Source organism: Cynocephalus volans, chromosome 3, assembly GCF_027409185.1.
Source record: "Cynocephalus volans isolate mCynVol1 chromosome 3, mCynVol1.pri, whole genome shotgun sequence".
NCBI classification, from domain to species: Eukaryota; Metazoa; Chordata; class Mammalia; order Dermoptera; family Cynocephalidae; genus Cynocephalus; species Cynocephalus volans.
In genome coordinates this window covers 102,323,156-102,338,200 of record NC_084462.1, presented here as the reverse complement: position 1 = coordinate 102,338,200, position 15,045 = coordinate 102,323,156, and the positions used below count along the sequence as shown (strand labels likewise).

Below are 15,045 nucleotides of genomic sequence, written 5' to 3'. Positions count from 1 at the left end.
GAAGTAGGTGCAATGAAAGAGGGAGGGAGGTATCAACTCTGTTCAACTAAATACCTTTCTTTATGGAACAAATGTACCCTGGAAAAAAGGTTTCAAATGTTTTACTTGCTTAATAAAATGACTTTAAATGCCCTGGAAAATCTCAGGCAGGAAGAACTACCTAATTATGATTCCCCATGTTCAAAAACTACGAATTTCAGGACAATGACAGCAAAGCATTAACTAGGGGCCCCCTGTGACTGCACAGATTTGCATGCCCATGAAACTTCGTGGGTTCAGTGTATTCAAGGAAGCAGTACTTTAGGGAAGTAAAGGATTTTTTCAATAATTTTATTCTGCCAGCCATTCATTCGGTGGTTAGTTATGGCATGCATATGTATGCCAGCTACTGTATCAACAGCTAGGGATATAGCAGTAAAAACGATAGTCGCCATCTCTACTCTCATGGATCTTACAGTCTAGCTGAGAGCTCTGTGTGTGATCGTTTTCATTATCTGGTCCACTTTTGTCTTGACTACATTCTGTGAAAAATAACCATCCAATGAGTCTCACTTTTCCTTTGTATTTATAATATATAGTATAAATAGAAAATATAATTTATAGATGTACAACTATATAAAATTCTGTGAGGAACAAGTGTTATTTTGGTTATCAGAAAAATATGGTTAATATAAAATAAATTACTTACCTGGAAGTTCTATAATATTTGAAGCTTATATTTTATTTACAGTACTTATCTCCAGGAAAGTTAGGGGAAAAAATGAGGAAATAGATGCAACCTTTGTTTTGAAATTTAAATGGTTTCTCCTATTTTATTTGGTTGAGAAATAAAATATTTTTATATTTGCACCATGCAGAGCTTCTGGATAGGACTTTTAGTCTGTGTTCAGATCAGAAAAATTGAGGTGAGTTTGGTTTGCTAAATCTCAGGGCAATAGCATTGGTTGATTTGGTTTGCATTCAGAACACGTCCAATTAGTGATACTGCAAGACAGTACTTAGCTAATAGCTTGTTTAGTTTGTAGACAGGAACTATTGCCTGGCATTCTTAAGGAATTCCTTTATCTCTTTGATGAAAGACTCAGTAGTGGCTTATCCTTTATTGATCACTTGCTATATGCTAGATGTTTTACATATATTGATTCATTTATTCCTCACAATATCACTGGAGGTTAATATTAACCTCCATTTTACAGATAAGGAAACACAAATTTAGTAAAGTTGATTAACTTGCCCCAAGCTTTCTAGTGACTAGCAGAGTTAGAATCAAGTCTAGCTGACACTGAACCTGCTTGCCACTAAGCTGTGCCTTCTCCCATTCCTTTGTCAAGACTGCCAAGTGAAAGGGAGACATAATCATTGAATGAAAACATTTGAAGAAGAGCAGGATAGGATTGCTGAGATCAGCGTCATCCTAGGAAGTTTGGAGGGTACATGACTGCCTGTAGCCTGCAGAGCAGCCACTGACCAGTAGGAAAAGGTTTGCAGCAGGGACGGGACTGGAGGTTGGCTTCCATTTCCTGCCGCCACATCCTCAACCATCACCAGCACCTTGGATATCCAGAGGACATGAAGAGTGGGTGCAGAGCCACTGAGGCATGTGGGAATTGAGAAAGCAGTGCTGAACAGAGGCAGGGTAGAAGACCAAGTCTGCAAGAAGAGAACAGAATTAGAAAGTGAAAAGGAACTACTAAAGCAAAAGATGACTCCACAAAAAGTTCTTTTAAAGTTAGGGAACCCTGAGAGAAATAGTAATTCCTAACCACTCCATTGGAACTGGGATGACAGGCTCATTAGTAGATGCTCCCTTTGAAAAGCAACCTGGCTGGAGAGAAACCGGGGAGAACAAATGCTGAGACTGTGGCTTCATCTGCAGCAGCACCGTATTGGTTGGCAAATCTCTTACCTGTCAGAGTCTGACCTGAATCTGATCCTTCAGTGCATCCTTTTATTGTAAGGGTTTAGACACAGTTATCGCTGCAAACGGAAAATTTATTAGGCAGTGGTGGTGTGTGCACTCAGACTCATGTCAATATTGAGAAATGCCCATTCTCAAGGCAGCTTTACAAATGTATTTCTTCTCGGGTTAAACAAATAATGATTTGTTTGCTCATTTTTGTCTCATTTTTATTTTCTGATGCACAAGTCAGTATGTTGAATTCATTGTAACTAACTTGTGCGTGTGGGCAGATAAATTGGATTACTAAGTGTGTGGGTTAAGTAAATTGTGTAAAATCAGCTAAGTGAAGGGCTAAGTCACTCAGCTACTTGCAGATGCTAACAAGTATGTGACTAATATTGAGCAATTTTTTATTTGAGGCCCTGAAGAAAAAGCATCTTACTTTTGTAAAAATGTCTTTGAGTTGGTATTTTAAGTCTTAAAAATAAATTTTAAAAATGAAAATACAAAGGATAACAAGACACACTCATGTTCTCACCACCTAGAATTACTATTAACATTTGTCACATGTTCTTTAAGATTTTTTAATAAAAAAGAAGCATTGTAGATAAAATGAAATTCTATTTGACATGTTACCCTCAGTCCCAGACTCTTCCTTATTAAGTTATTATCTAACTAGCAATGACTTCTATCATGGAATTTGTATCTTTCTAGCCTGTTTTGAATACTTCTATATGTGTGTGTGTGTATATATATGTGTATTGTATATAAATATAGATATATGTTTTTGTGTATGTTTATATACACATTGGCACATCTGTGAACAAATATTGCTTTGTAGATGCTATTTATATATGTGAAGTAACATACTGCATGCACAGTAACGACAGTACTAACATTTCAGTGATTACTGTGTACCTGAGCTGCACTCTCTCAGTCCTTTCAGTGATCCTGTGTAGCAGATACTATTATTATTATTCCCTTTTTTAGGAAATCAAGGTCACACAGCTAATGAGAGGTGGGGCTGAGAACTCATCCTGCAGTCGGGCTCTGGAGCCTGAGCTCTCAACCATCATGCTAGATGGCCTCTTCACTTTATCACTCTGCAGGTTCTTCATGCTCTCAATATCATCTTTTTCATACCTGTGATTGTTGAATTTGTAGCTCTAGTTCATTTCTTTTCACAGTTATACCACATTCCATTGAATATAATACATGAGCAGCACTGTGTGGTGGTGAAGGCCATTTTACATACCTGTAAAATGGGAATAATAAAAGTTTCTGTCTCACAGGGTTGTCAAGAGAATTTAATGGTTTAATTCAAATAAATCAGGTAGAACAGTACCTGGCACAGATTAAGCACCCAATAAATGTTAGTTATTATTTGCTGTTACATATACATTACCTTATTGAATCTAATCATTAGGTTGTTTCCAAGTTTTTCACTACTGCATGTTTTGCCACAGTCAAAGCCCTGTGTATACACGTTTCTTTTGGTTATCGCCCTAGAAGAGGAATTGATGACTCATGGAGTGTGTGTGTTTTCAGTTTTGCTTGATATTGCCAAAACCAGCTGTACCAATTACCCTCCCTAGTGCACTGTGTGGTGAATCCAATTTCCCAACATTCTCACTAACAGTTGATGTTGTCTGACTCTTAGATTTGCCAGTCTGAAGGATAAGAAATAATGTTGTTGTTGAATTAAATTTTTATAACAGCTTTATTGAGATATAATTCAAATACCATAAAGTTAATCCTTTTAAAGTGTACAATTCAGTGAATTTTAGTATATTCACAGGGATGTGCGACCATCACCACTACCTAATTTTAGAAGAAATTTCTTCCCCATTAGCAGCTGCTCCCCATTTTCCCCAGCTCATGACACTGCTACTTTACTTTCTGTCTCTGTGAATTTGCCTATTCCAGATATTTCATATAAATGGAATCATACATGTACAATATGTGGGGGGTTTTTTGTGTGTGTGACTTGCTTCTGTCACTTAGCATGTTTTTGAGGTTCATCCATATTGTAGTATGTATCAGCACTTTATTTCTTTTTATGGCCCAATAATATTCCACAGCATAGATATACCACATTTTGTTTAGCCAATCATCAGTTGCTGAAAATTTGGATTGTTTCTATTCTCAGCTATTATGAATAGTGCTTCTATAAACACTCGTGTGCAAGTTTTTATAAGGACATATGTTTTCATTTTTCTTTGTTATACATATATTTATAAAACAGGCCATGGAATTGCTGGGTGATGTGGTAACTGTATGTTTAACATTTCAAGAAGCTGCCAAACTGTTTTCCAAAGTGACTTGCACCATTGCACATTTCATCAGCAATGCATAAGGGTTCCAGTTTCCCAGTGTTCTCACCTCCAACATTTTTGTCTGTCTTTTTGATTCCAGCCATTTGAGTGGATGTATCACAATAAGGTTGTATCTCATTGTGGTTTTGATTTGCATTTCTCTGAAGATTAATGATGTGGAGCATCTTTTCATGTGCTTATTGACCGTTTATATGTTATCTTTGGAGAAATGTCTATTCAGATTGTTTACCCATGAGAGGGGGTGTAATTTGTCTTTTTATTTGAGTTTTAAGTGTTCTTCATGTATTCTGGATGTAAGTATCATATCAAATACACAATTTACAAATCTTTTTTTCCCATTCTATAGGTTGTCTTTTTACTTAATTGGTGTGAATTTTAATATTTGTATTTTTAATATGTTTCCTCAAAACTTCAGTTTTCACAGTCATCTCAATGTTCCCTGCTAAGGGAAGTGAACACCGCTGTGTGCACTATGTAATCCATTCATTGGAAACTACCACATTGTTCACAAATATACAGACTTCTCAAGGTGGTCTAGGTGAACCTCCCAGCCAGTAAAGAAAATTTAGTTTTGCTAAAGCAGAGGAGAAGACTTCAACCTAATTAGAGTTTGAATTTAATAATGAAAAGCATTGAAAAACCATGCCTGTTTTTCCAAACTGCTGATTGGTCAATTCAGAAGCATTTGGATCTCTATTTAACCTGACCTCTTCCTTTTTCTTTCTTTTATCCTCTTTCTTTCTTTCCCTTCTCTCCCCTCCCTGCCCCCTGTTTGTATTTCAGATTGAAAATGGCTCAGGAATCAGTCAGCAAGTTGACATCAGAGAAGAAAGTGGAAACAAAGAAAATCAATCCCACTGCTAGTCTGGTGAGATGCATTTTTCAACATAACCTCCAGACTTTTGCTTATAGCTGAGGTATACCCAGAAGCGTGTCTGAATTTAAAGGATAAAGCTTGGATTAAATGTAGTGTCCAGATTCTCAGTTCTCATCCCAGAGTAGCAAATGGTAAAAAAAAAAAAAAAAAAGAATACATAGGGGTGGAGGATCAAACCGTGGCTTCTTATGTTTTCCCTGCAAACTCAACAGAGGTCATTACTGATAAACCAGGTTCAGACACTTGCCGTTTCACAACCTTCCAAACCCCACCCACACCAGGATCCCCTTTATCTCAAAGTGCCTTTCTCCTGAAATGTTCAAGTATACTCACCCTCATCAGTTCCTTTTCCCCATTAAAGAAAGGGGCAGAGATTATCCTATTTTGATAGTTGGGAAAACTGAGATGCAGAAAGGTGCAGCCTACATAGGGTCACTTGGCAAATGGATGACAAAAACCGGGACCAGATTCTGGGTCCCCTGACATCCCTCCCTGTGCCAGAAAGCAGCAGTCTACTCAGTCTTCCTAGGCCTGAGAGAAAGTTGTCCTGCAGAGTCCAGTTTTCAGTAGGGAGCACAGTGAATCTCCACCTGTGTGTTACAGACAATAGTCAGCACAGCTAAATGGTTAAGAACCCAGAAAGTTGTGGAAGAAACTGCCTGGGCTAAAATCCCAGCTCTACCACTTAATAGCTGTAAAACCTTAGGGAAGTTACTTTGCTTCTTTCTCTTCACTGAAAAGAGGGAAATGATATTGTCTTTGCCTTAGGGTTGTTTAGAGGAAACTGGGAAGAAACATGTAAAAGTACCTAGTGCATTATAAGAGCTCAATAAGGGTTGGCTGTTTTCCTTGCTACTGTGAATCCCAGCTGCTTGGCTGGGCTGCAGTGAGTGGCAGGTGGCGTATCGCTGTCCTCATTTTGATGCTCAAACCCTACCTTCTCTGGGCCCTGATCTTCCCTAGCTGCTTATTTTATCCTTTCATATTATAAGTATTTTTTTGGCAGCTGCTTTAAATCCTATGAAGATCTAAGTGGGACCTGAGTTATAAAGTGAGATTATTTCTGTTGAACAACCATGCTGAGTGAATGTCACATGAGGTTGATGATTGAGAAATGGAGAAATCAGCGCCACATAGCTCGGTCAAGCAAAGCCATGGTTAGTGCACATAGCCCCTACCTGAAGGGACACATCCTCTGTGCCCATTTGCTGGTGCATTCATTATACTCATTTGTATGATTTTCAGTAGCAGTGGGATCACCCCTGATTTTTATCTTCCTCATTTGTCAGCCTCTACACCTTTCCCCAATCCTCTTATTTGAACCTCTGTGCTGATTTTTACAACTGAACCTGTTCCCCTGAGACAGAGAATGGGTCAGCCTGGTAGACAGAGGGGAAACAGTGGACTTACTGTGGCATCTTTTGTAGGTCGACCTCCACTGTGAGCAAGCTTCTAATTGCGTGCCTTAACTTGTTAGGGTTGTTTCTTTTGTTGTTTGTTTGTGTGAGTGAGTGGAAATCACAGCAGAACTTATAAACTCATTTTTGATTCAATCACACAATTCAGAGATGGAGGCCAAACTCAGGATGGGTGTATAAAAATCATCACTTAAGTTTATATCTAGGCCAATTTAGTAATTCACTGCAACATCACGTCTCATAGATCACAGGCAGCGAAGGATCAGTTCTCAAAGGGATTCTCTCTGCATCTGCTCTTTCCAGATGAGTGTGCTTTTCCCTTTTCCTTTTTAGCCTTCTATTTGCCCTCCCCTAGGAGCAGACATACTCACTCTTACCGTGCTTAATGTACTTGCTTCTCTAGAGTCACGGCAAGAGTGAGCATCCATGTTTCTCTTCTGTGTGCTCTTGTTTATTTTTCTGTGTTCCCAGCAGACTTCTGCACCCTTCCCCTGTAGAAGGCTGTCACTGGGGACGGAGTACAGGGAGCACAGAGCAGGACACCGAGGCAGGATGGGGAGCATGGAGCAGGACATTGTGGCAGGATGGGGAGCACAGGGCAGGACACCATGACAGGATGAGAGCTTTGCCATTCTGCACTGACTAAATGTGCTCGTCTTCCATTTTGCATAGCCTTTGTTCAGTTCTGCCAAGTTTGGTCATTTGTAGATACATTGCACTTGGAAACGATGGTTTTTCATATCTAGACTATTGAAAAACTATTTCTTGAGTATTCCCTAATTCCATCAGTGGGCCAAGTGTGGGGATAGGAGAAGTCTTTGAATAATACAACAAAGTCAGGGTCTTTGTCACAAAAGAAGGAACACAACAGACCAGCCTGTTATGGTATTGATGTTCTAGATGGATATAGTCAGTTGACTGGCTGGTTGTTCATTTTTTGTTTGTTTTTGGGGAAGGAAGCGTGATCTATTGGGAGGGGCTGGTAACTGAGGGTTTAGGGAAAGAGGGATAGCAATGCTCTCATTTCCTCTAGGGTGTATGGTACAATTCTACCCAGCATTCTAGACAAATGTGAGAAAGATGAAAAATGAAAGAAATGATTATTCATTTTTTTCCCCTTAAACAACAGAAAGAAAGACTGCGTCAGAAAGAAGCCAGCGTGACCACCAAGTAAGACAGACACACGAAACAATGACAGTGAAGACATGATACCTTGCATGCTCCTTTGCAACACCAGTGCTGCAGAAAGTTCTTGAAAGATATGTTACTCGATGTTTGTTTTGCTCATCCCTTTCTGAGGTCATCTGCAGAGAGCACCTTGTGCCTTCTTTAAGAAGTCCCTTATTAAGCCACAAGAACAATGAAAAGCTCTTTAAGGGAACATTGTAGGAATATTTGATAACTGTTTCTCATAGAGATCGTTGTTTCTCAAAGTCTGTTCCGTTATTAAGGCCAGAAGAAAGACCAAGATTTTCCAAATTTTTTTAAAAGCTGAGATTTCAAGCTTTCTAACCCAGGCTTTATATGTGTAACCTTGTTACAACCTCGTAGAAGAAGAGAAGGATCTTTGGCAGTAATTGCCTTGGGAGAATTCGAGCTTGGTTTTTACACATTGCTGTTTTGATTATTGGTCTTAATTTTGATCTCATTGCAGCAAGATCCTGCAACATCTTTCTCACCAAAAATGTTGGAACTTACCAAAACTATTTTTAAAAAGGTCTAAGACTATGCATTTCCCAGATTAGGGAAAAGATTTGTTGTTGTTGTTGTGTATGTAACGGATAGGAAAGAACGCTTATTTTTTATGTCAATTCATTGTGGTTTCCTGGGCCAGCAGAGATTCTGCACCGCACCTCCCAAAAGATGCTATAATACCCAAGCAGGGTCAGCTGTGGGGTTAGAGCACCCACTTGGACAGGCGACCCGGTGGCAGAGCACATTTCATGATTCAGAGCAGTTGTGAGTGGGCAATGGCTTGCTGATGTGCTGCTGAGTTCTACGTCATGTTCTGGGACTGTGTGGTTGGACCTCTCCCACCATCCCCAGGAGGCAGTTTCCGGACAGGAGAGCAAATGCCACTTGCAGCCTTTTATCCCGACCTTGGCTGGCAGGCATGTGAGATAGGGTGAAGCAGGCATCTTTGATATCGAAAATCTTAAGGGCAGGAAAAAAGTTCCTTATATCACAATACAGAGAAGGTGATCACATTAATATTAAACTTTGAGTGGAGTGTCATGCATAGGCAGCTTTTTCTGACCTTGGCCCTCAAGTCACAGAGGGAAGCCACCTTGGACCTCTCCCTGATATTTTTCCCTTAAGCCACTACTCTTTGAATCTATCTTGTGAGAAGAAAAGAAAGAGGACTGGGGATGAAGGGAGAATAGATCAGAGATGGTCGTTTTAGCCTTGAAGGAAGAGAGGTACAAATTTTCTCTTCCTGTTGGTGGAGGACAGTCTGGAGATGAGCAAAATCTTAAACCTCTTCCCCATCCAGCAGCCACGTGTGGCCTGCCCATCGCCCCAGCACTGTTCTAGAACCTTTGAACTTGCCAGGTGTCTGAGTGTCTTCCCAGGATATAACTGCAGTCATTAGCCCCCTCAGGGACACTCCTGTCATAGACCCAGCTAATGACAGCAGTACTCTATCCTAGTGTAGCACCAGCTTCGGGAATCAAGGATGCTCAGTCAGGATCAGACGAAGTTTCAGGAGCCATATTCATGCAGGTGCTAACCACCTTTTCTGATGGTTCATAAGAAAGGAATATGATAATATGGTCAGGGGGTTTTTTGTTTGTTTTTGGGTTTTTTTCCCAAAATGAAGAAATCAGACAAACAAAACAGAAAAGCTGATAAGTAACTTACATGACTAAAAAGGCTAGAAGTTGCTTGTGAGCAAGAAGCTTATCGTACTGCTTTCTTATATCGTTTCTCTTCATTTTTACTTACCTGTGAAGAAAACCAAGGGATTTCATCAATTTAAAACAAATTCCACACACAGTCATCCTGTGCTGCATGATGTTCCTTCTAGTGTTGTGCAGAAGAAAAGTGCCGATTTGCCCATGCCTTGGAAATCAGCTCTGAGTTCTGCAAGGCCAGTATAAGTCTGGATCCTGTTGAGTCCTCATGGACTTGATGGGCGAGAACAGCAGGAGCTTTTCAGTGGAGTCACTGCTGTCCATTTCAGGACTCCAAGCAGGATGCTCACGAGAAGTCACTAAAGGTAAGCAGGACTGTCTTCAAGGACACCCTCTCCAGGAACCAAGGCTGAAGCATAATGAGTGGAAACCATTAGTCTAAACACAGCCCCCTTTTGGATTTTATCCTAGTGAACAGGCTAAAAATTTGCAGTAAAATACCTATGTCTAAAGATCAAGGTTTGCCTGCCTCTGTTAGGGACACCTAGTGGTTTTGCAACACTGGTCCGATGCATTACGTTAGTGTTTCAAAACACCGAGACAGAATCTGCATTATTCTCACCCAGTTTGAACCCTACATTATGTTTCTGGGATGCCCCCTCCCAAGTCCACCATGTACCACATTGTTGACACAGCCTTCACTTCTAACTCAAGTTGATGCTCAGTAAAGGTCAACAAGAGTTTTTTCAAGATGGTCCATCGAAAACAACCTGGAGGCCTTTAAAATGATCCCTCTAATATGCAATGAGATTGTATTAAATGCAACAGGTGTGTCTAAACTTTTTGTGGAGAGGAAGTGGTTGGAATACCACATAGCAGCTTGAGCACTTCAGGCAAGCAGGCTTTAGGTGGCTGTTCCAGGCACAGCCTTCCCTGAACTAGAAAGGAGAGTGTCCGGGATTGCTATCCTGTGTTTAACCGGACACTAACACCCGATTTACTAGTAAGACTCTGAGAAACCTTAACTTAGAAAGAACTATCTCTTTCTCCCAATGATTTCCAAGTGTATCATATATTATTACACTAAGGCACATTATAGAGGCATGTTAGGGAAAAAGCATCAGGCCTTTGAGGTATCAGAAATCAGGTTAGGAAGTGTGCCGTATGGCTTTTAACTTGAGAGTAGGAAGCTTACTGGGAAGAAAATAGGAAAAAGTGTGGCCGCGCAGCAGTGGACATGCGTGACGACGGTGGAGGCCTGCCTGCCTTTGAGTCCTTAAACTGACATCTGTGATGCCTTCGCACACACTCCCTGCAACTACCTGGGAACTGGGGAGAAAGAACTTCTGAAACCTGAGAAGTAGCCGTAAGAAACCTGGTGGTGTGATTACTACATTTTTAAATGTTCTCGCCGAAACAAATGGCCAATATGGTTGAGGAGCTGAGTGTCAAATGGGGGGCCACGCTCCGCTCCCCCTGTAAGGACAGTAGAAGCTGCAAACCTGCTGAGCCTCCTTTAGGCTCCTCCTTTTTTTTTTTTTTTTTTTTTTTTAAATATATACCATAAGGAAAGGAATTTCCTAAATGAAAATCTCATATGCTGCTGGTGAAGAAACCGGGAAAATTGAAGGATAGAATACAGCACATCAGTGGTATTAGACACGTCCAACAAGACAAAGTAGTCACCGGTGTGGTTTTTCCAAGGACCGCAATCACATGTAGCAAAAGAGACTAAGTGTATTTTTGGTATAGATTTGCCTGGTAGCCTGGTATTGCACATTATGCTGCCTTCAATGGGGACATTTTAGTTTTAATTATATTCTTGCTTTTTTGAAAGCTACATGTTCTTGTTTCTAGTTCTACTTCTGTGTTGCCTAGTGTCATTGATGCAGGTTATTGCCTATGGCAGCACAAACTGCACCTAGTCAGTGTGTGGATTAGCATTGCAGACCTGCAGACTTTCCCAGCAACCAGATTTGAACATTGACGGGGAACCTCTTCATTCCTTGATATCCCAGATTGGTCTCTTTTGTAATGCTTGCCCCTACCTCCCCAAATAACAAAGATAAAACCAATTTGGGACTTTATGTAGCAAAGGGAGAGAAGTAGTCCAAAAAATATAGCCTTCTCCACTCCCACACCCCAAATATGTGATCCAAATATCAAATATCTGTTTTTATAAAGTAGTTTAAATTCTTTAAAAATTGCTAGCAGGAAGTATGTGTTAGATTTGAGCTTTATTCTTCTTTGATCCTGCCTTTCTAATAAGAAAAAAAGCCAGAGGTAGACTAAAAAAAAAAACCTTTAGTAGATTTGATAATCCACAAATTCATTTAATTGTTCTTGACTCACAAAAACCTGGACATACCATGAATTCTAATGTTGCAGAAGCCCTAAGCATAAAAGAATTAACAGCTGTGATGGCTCATGGGCGTGGACAAAGAGCTGCATGTTTGCCTTCCTGAAATTTCAGCCTAAACCAGGTGATTTTTAGAGTGTGTACTTGAAAGCCAAGGATTGTCCTAAATAGTTCATTTTTTAAAATTCCATATGTAAGAAGAAGTGGTGTGATATAGTGGGAGAAATGCTAGACCATTAAAATTTCTTTTCTCTGGATTCTTTTAAGAGCAGTTTATGAGTGAGTGGAACATCCAGAAGAGCATGAATACCACATTTCATATACTGGCTATTTTACCTTTAGAGACCCTACAAGTGAAGAGAGTCGATTAAAGAGATGAACTTTCATTCATGTCTGCTACTTTGTCCTTATAAAGAAATCTGCAGCACAGGCAAACAAGTATACATGGCCAAGCAGATGGAATTTGAAAAGAATGGGTAATTTTTAGCCTTTCCAAAATGCAAGAGACTTGTTGGATTTATTTTCATTTTCCAGTTATAGACAGAAACAATCCAGCTGCTTGGAAGCTTATTAGTACAGATGTGGCATAAAGAAAAGCACCTTCAGAAACTGGACTCAGTATATCTTCCTCCATTAGACTTACACAACAGTATTAATAATGCCATTAGCAATTGAATCCAGGCATAACCAGGCTCAGTTACACAGCTGTATGTGACTGAGAGGCCCATTTTGTGTCATTTCTGCACACCCCCCAGCTGTTGACACCTTGTTAGAGGCACTGAATTTTAGTTTCACAATTCTTCATTTCCCTTCCCAAGGAGCGGGCAATCTACCAAACTCTCCCAGATCAACACTTTGCTGGGAAGTAATGAATTTAAGAGAGCTTTAACATGTCAAACTTGAAGCCAGTTCAGTAGCCTTCTTTGTTCCAAGACTCTTAACCAACACTGTGATATAAACTTAGCATTTGGGAAATTTGTGTAGTTAACAACTTACTTGGAAACATGAAGATATAAAAATGGCAGCTAGCTAACTCTGTCTCTTAAGCCACCGTGCGATTTTTACCAACGAAAAGATTAGAGAAGCAAATCAAGCCTCATTCAGTAGTGAGCTGTTCCATAGTGAAACTTACTGGATTCATTTCCTCATTTATCCTCATCCCCTTTCCTAACTATCCTGGTGATAACCAGTGGCACAGAGGACCTTTTCTTTCTCATCCTTTCCTTCTCTGATATGGTGGTGCACTTCAGTCAGTAGCCCACATGGACTCCAGGCTGTATTGCATATTACATCTACGAAGTACTTGATCTGGGGAAGACTGCCTTAATCTTAATTTTTTATATGAAAGTGATAGATAAAGCTATTAATTACTCTTCTGCATTCCATCTATGGTGGTGTAATTTTCCGTTTTTAGTCTTCTCAAAAACTGAGAATCCCCAATGTGTCTACTTTTCTAAAGACTGATCTGACTACTTCTGTGGGCTTTTTTAAATGCTTTGTGTGCAGCTTGATAGCATTGGGCTATCAAAATGCAAATGATCCCCCAGTTTTAGGCAGAAATTCACCTTAAAATATTGGCGTAGAGTAAACAACCTTCTATCACACTTAGCAATCTCATAGGCTGAGCATTTTTGAAAGTCTACCTGTGCAGACAGTGAGAGGCTCTCTATCTTTGAAACTATTAGCATGTCTTAAAGGAGAAATTCTCCCCATATATAGTGTGAGCTGCCAATGCATTGTTTTACATTTAGCATATCAAGTAAGAAATCAAGTAATTTCAGGCATGCATTAGCAGTGGTTTGTCAACATCTTTGGCAAAGTTGTACCTACTTTGCTTCATCATTCCCTTTCAAGGCTTTCTTCAATTTTCATTTCATGAAGCAAATGTATTTTTGATTGTTCAGCGAGGTTATTAGCTTTCCAGGTACCCATCTTTACAAAATGAAAGGTTAGTCCCATAGACAGCTGAGTATGAAAAGAAATCACACTCTACTTCCTGTGACATGGATGATGGGTGTTCAGAAATGAACAAGTCTCTGGGAACTCTTGGAATGGATTTTGAATTCTAGGTTTCTTTCTGTGAGGTGTGTAAAAAGGAGTATAAAGCATCCAAAAATTGTACTGTTTTTCCCAATAAGGGACCAGAAGGACATCCAAAATCTTTACATTTTAGATGTTTGTGTGAACTATAAATAGCTCCCTCCTCCCCTCTTCTTGCCAACTTATCTCTAGGTATAATCTTATTTCTTCATATATCTAACCACCAAGGAATAAAGAAGGTGGTCAGCCCCACTAACATATGTTCTGCACAATCCTCAAAAGGTGTCCATTTCTATTGGAATATACATAAGTGAGGGGGAAAGTCAAATAACGATCTTCCTGTTTGCCCACAGTGACACAAATAGGATTTGGAGGTCTAGCAAAGGGATAGGTCTGTTCCAGAATCATTAATTTTATAATCCTGCAATTGTACAATTTCCTGAGACAAATAATGTGACTGTACTGTCAGCTGGTTTTATGATCTTCAGAGTATACACGTTAAGAAAAAAGGTCTTCCCTTTAAAGAAACACCCTAGGACGCTCCTAAAAAGGCAGAAACTTTCAAAATTAGAAATTGGATAATTTTTAAGAATCTTTAGATCAAACATATCATGGATTCATCATAGTCTTCTCCTTTCATTGAGATTTAATTACATTAGCATGGGAAGCAGGGTGTCCTTGGACTTTGACTTCGGGGATCGTGATTTGGCCTGGAAAGTAAGCACTGGCCTGCATGCCCAGAACCTAAGTGAAATCAGTCAGCATCCTAATATGAATCAGACCTACCAGAAATGTAAATTATTTCAAGTCCTTTGTGGTTTAATTTTCTTAGCAACACCCTGGACCCTGGATGCTGTTTTCCTAAAATTCATTTGATCTGCACAGGTGTTTGTCTTCATTCGGTCTCGTGAGATTGCAAGCAACGTGATGAGGGAGAAAAACAGGAGACAGGGGAGAAGGCAGCTTTGAACCTGGCCAGTGCAGCGTTTTGCTGATGTAATGCATAGTTAGGGAGCTGGTGTCATGGTTGTATCATGGGTGGCTTTTCAATGGAAATTCAAGGAATCTATTAGGCAAAAGGAAGTGCCTGGTATCTTCTATTGGTCAGCACCAGACAATGTGCTGGAAAAGTCAGTATCTTGGTGAAACTGACCTGTGCTTGGTTTAATAACGTCAACTTCAAGTTCATTTCCATGGGGTGGCTTGCCCAGGAACCGTCCTGTTCTCTCCCTGTCTATCCAAAAGTCATTTTGGCATCTA

At 39.9% G+C, this 15,045-nt stretch overlaps 1 protein-coding gene across 1 annotated transcript in view; it reads left to right on the top strand.

Annotated features, from left to right (window-relative positions):
- The window catches only part of FMN1 (formin 1), a 352,992-nt gene extending 345,287 nt beyond the window's left edge, over positions 1-7,705 (top strand). Inside the window, exons 17-18 of the mRNA XM_063091447.1 lie at positions 5,020-5,104; positions 7,661-7,705. Coding sequence (XP_062947517.1) covers positions 5,020-5,104; positions 7,661-7,705 — 130 coding nt within the window. The remainder of the gene's footprint in view (positions 1-5,019; positions 5,105-7,660) is intronic.
- The last annotated feature ends 7,340 nt before the right edge of the window (positions 7,706-15,045 follow it).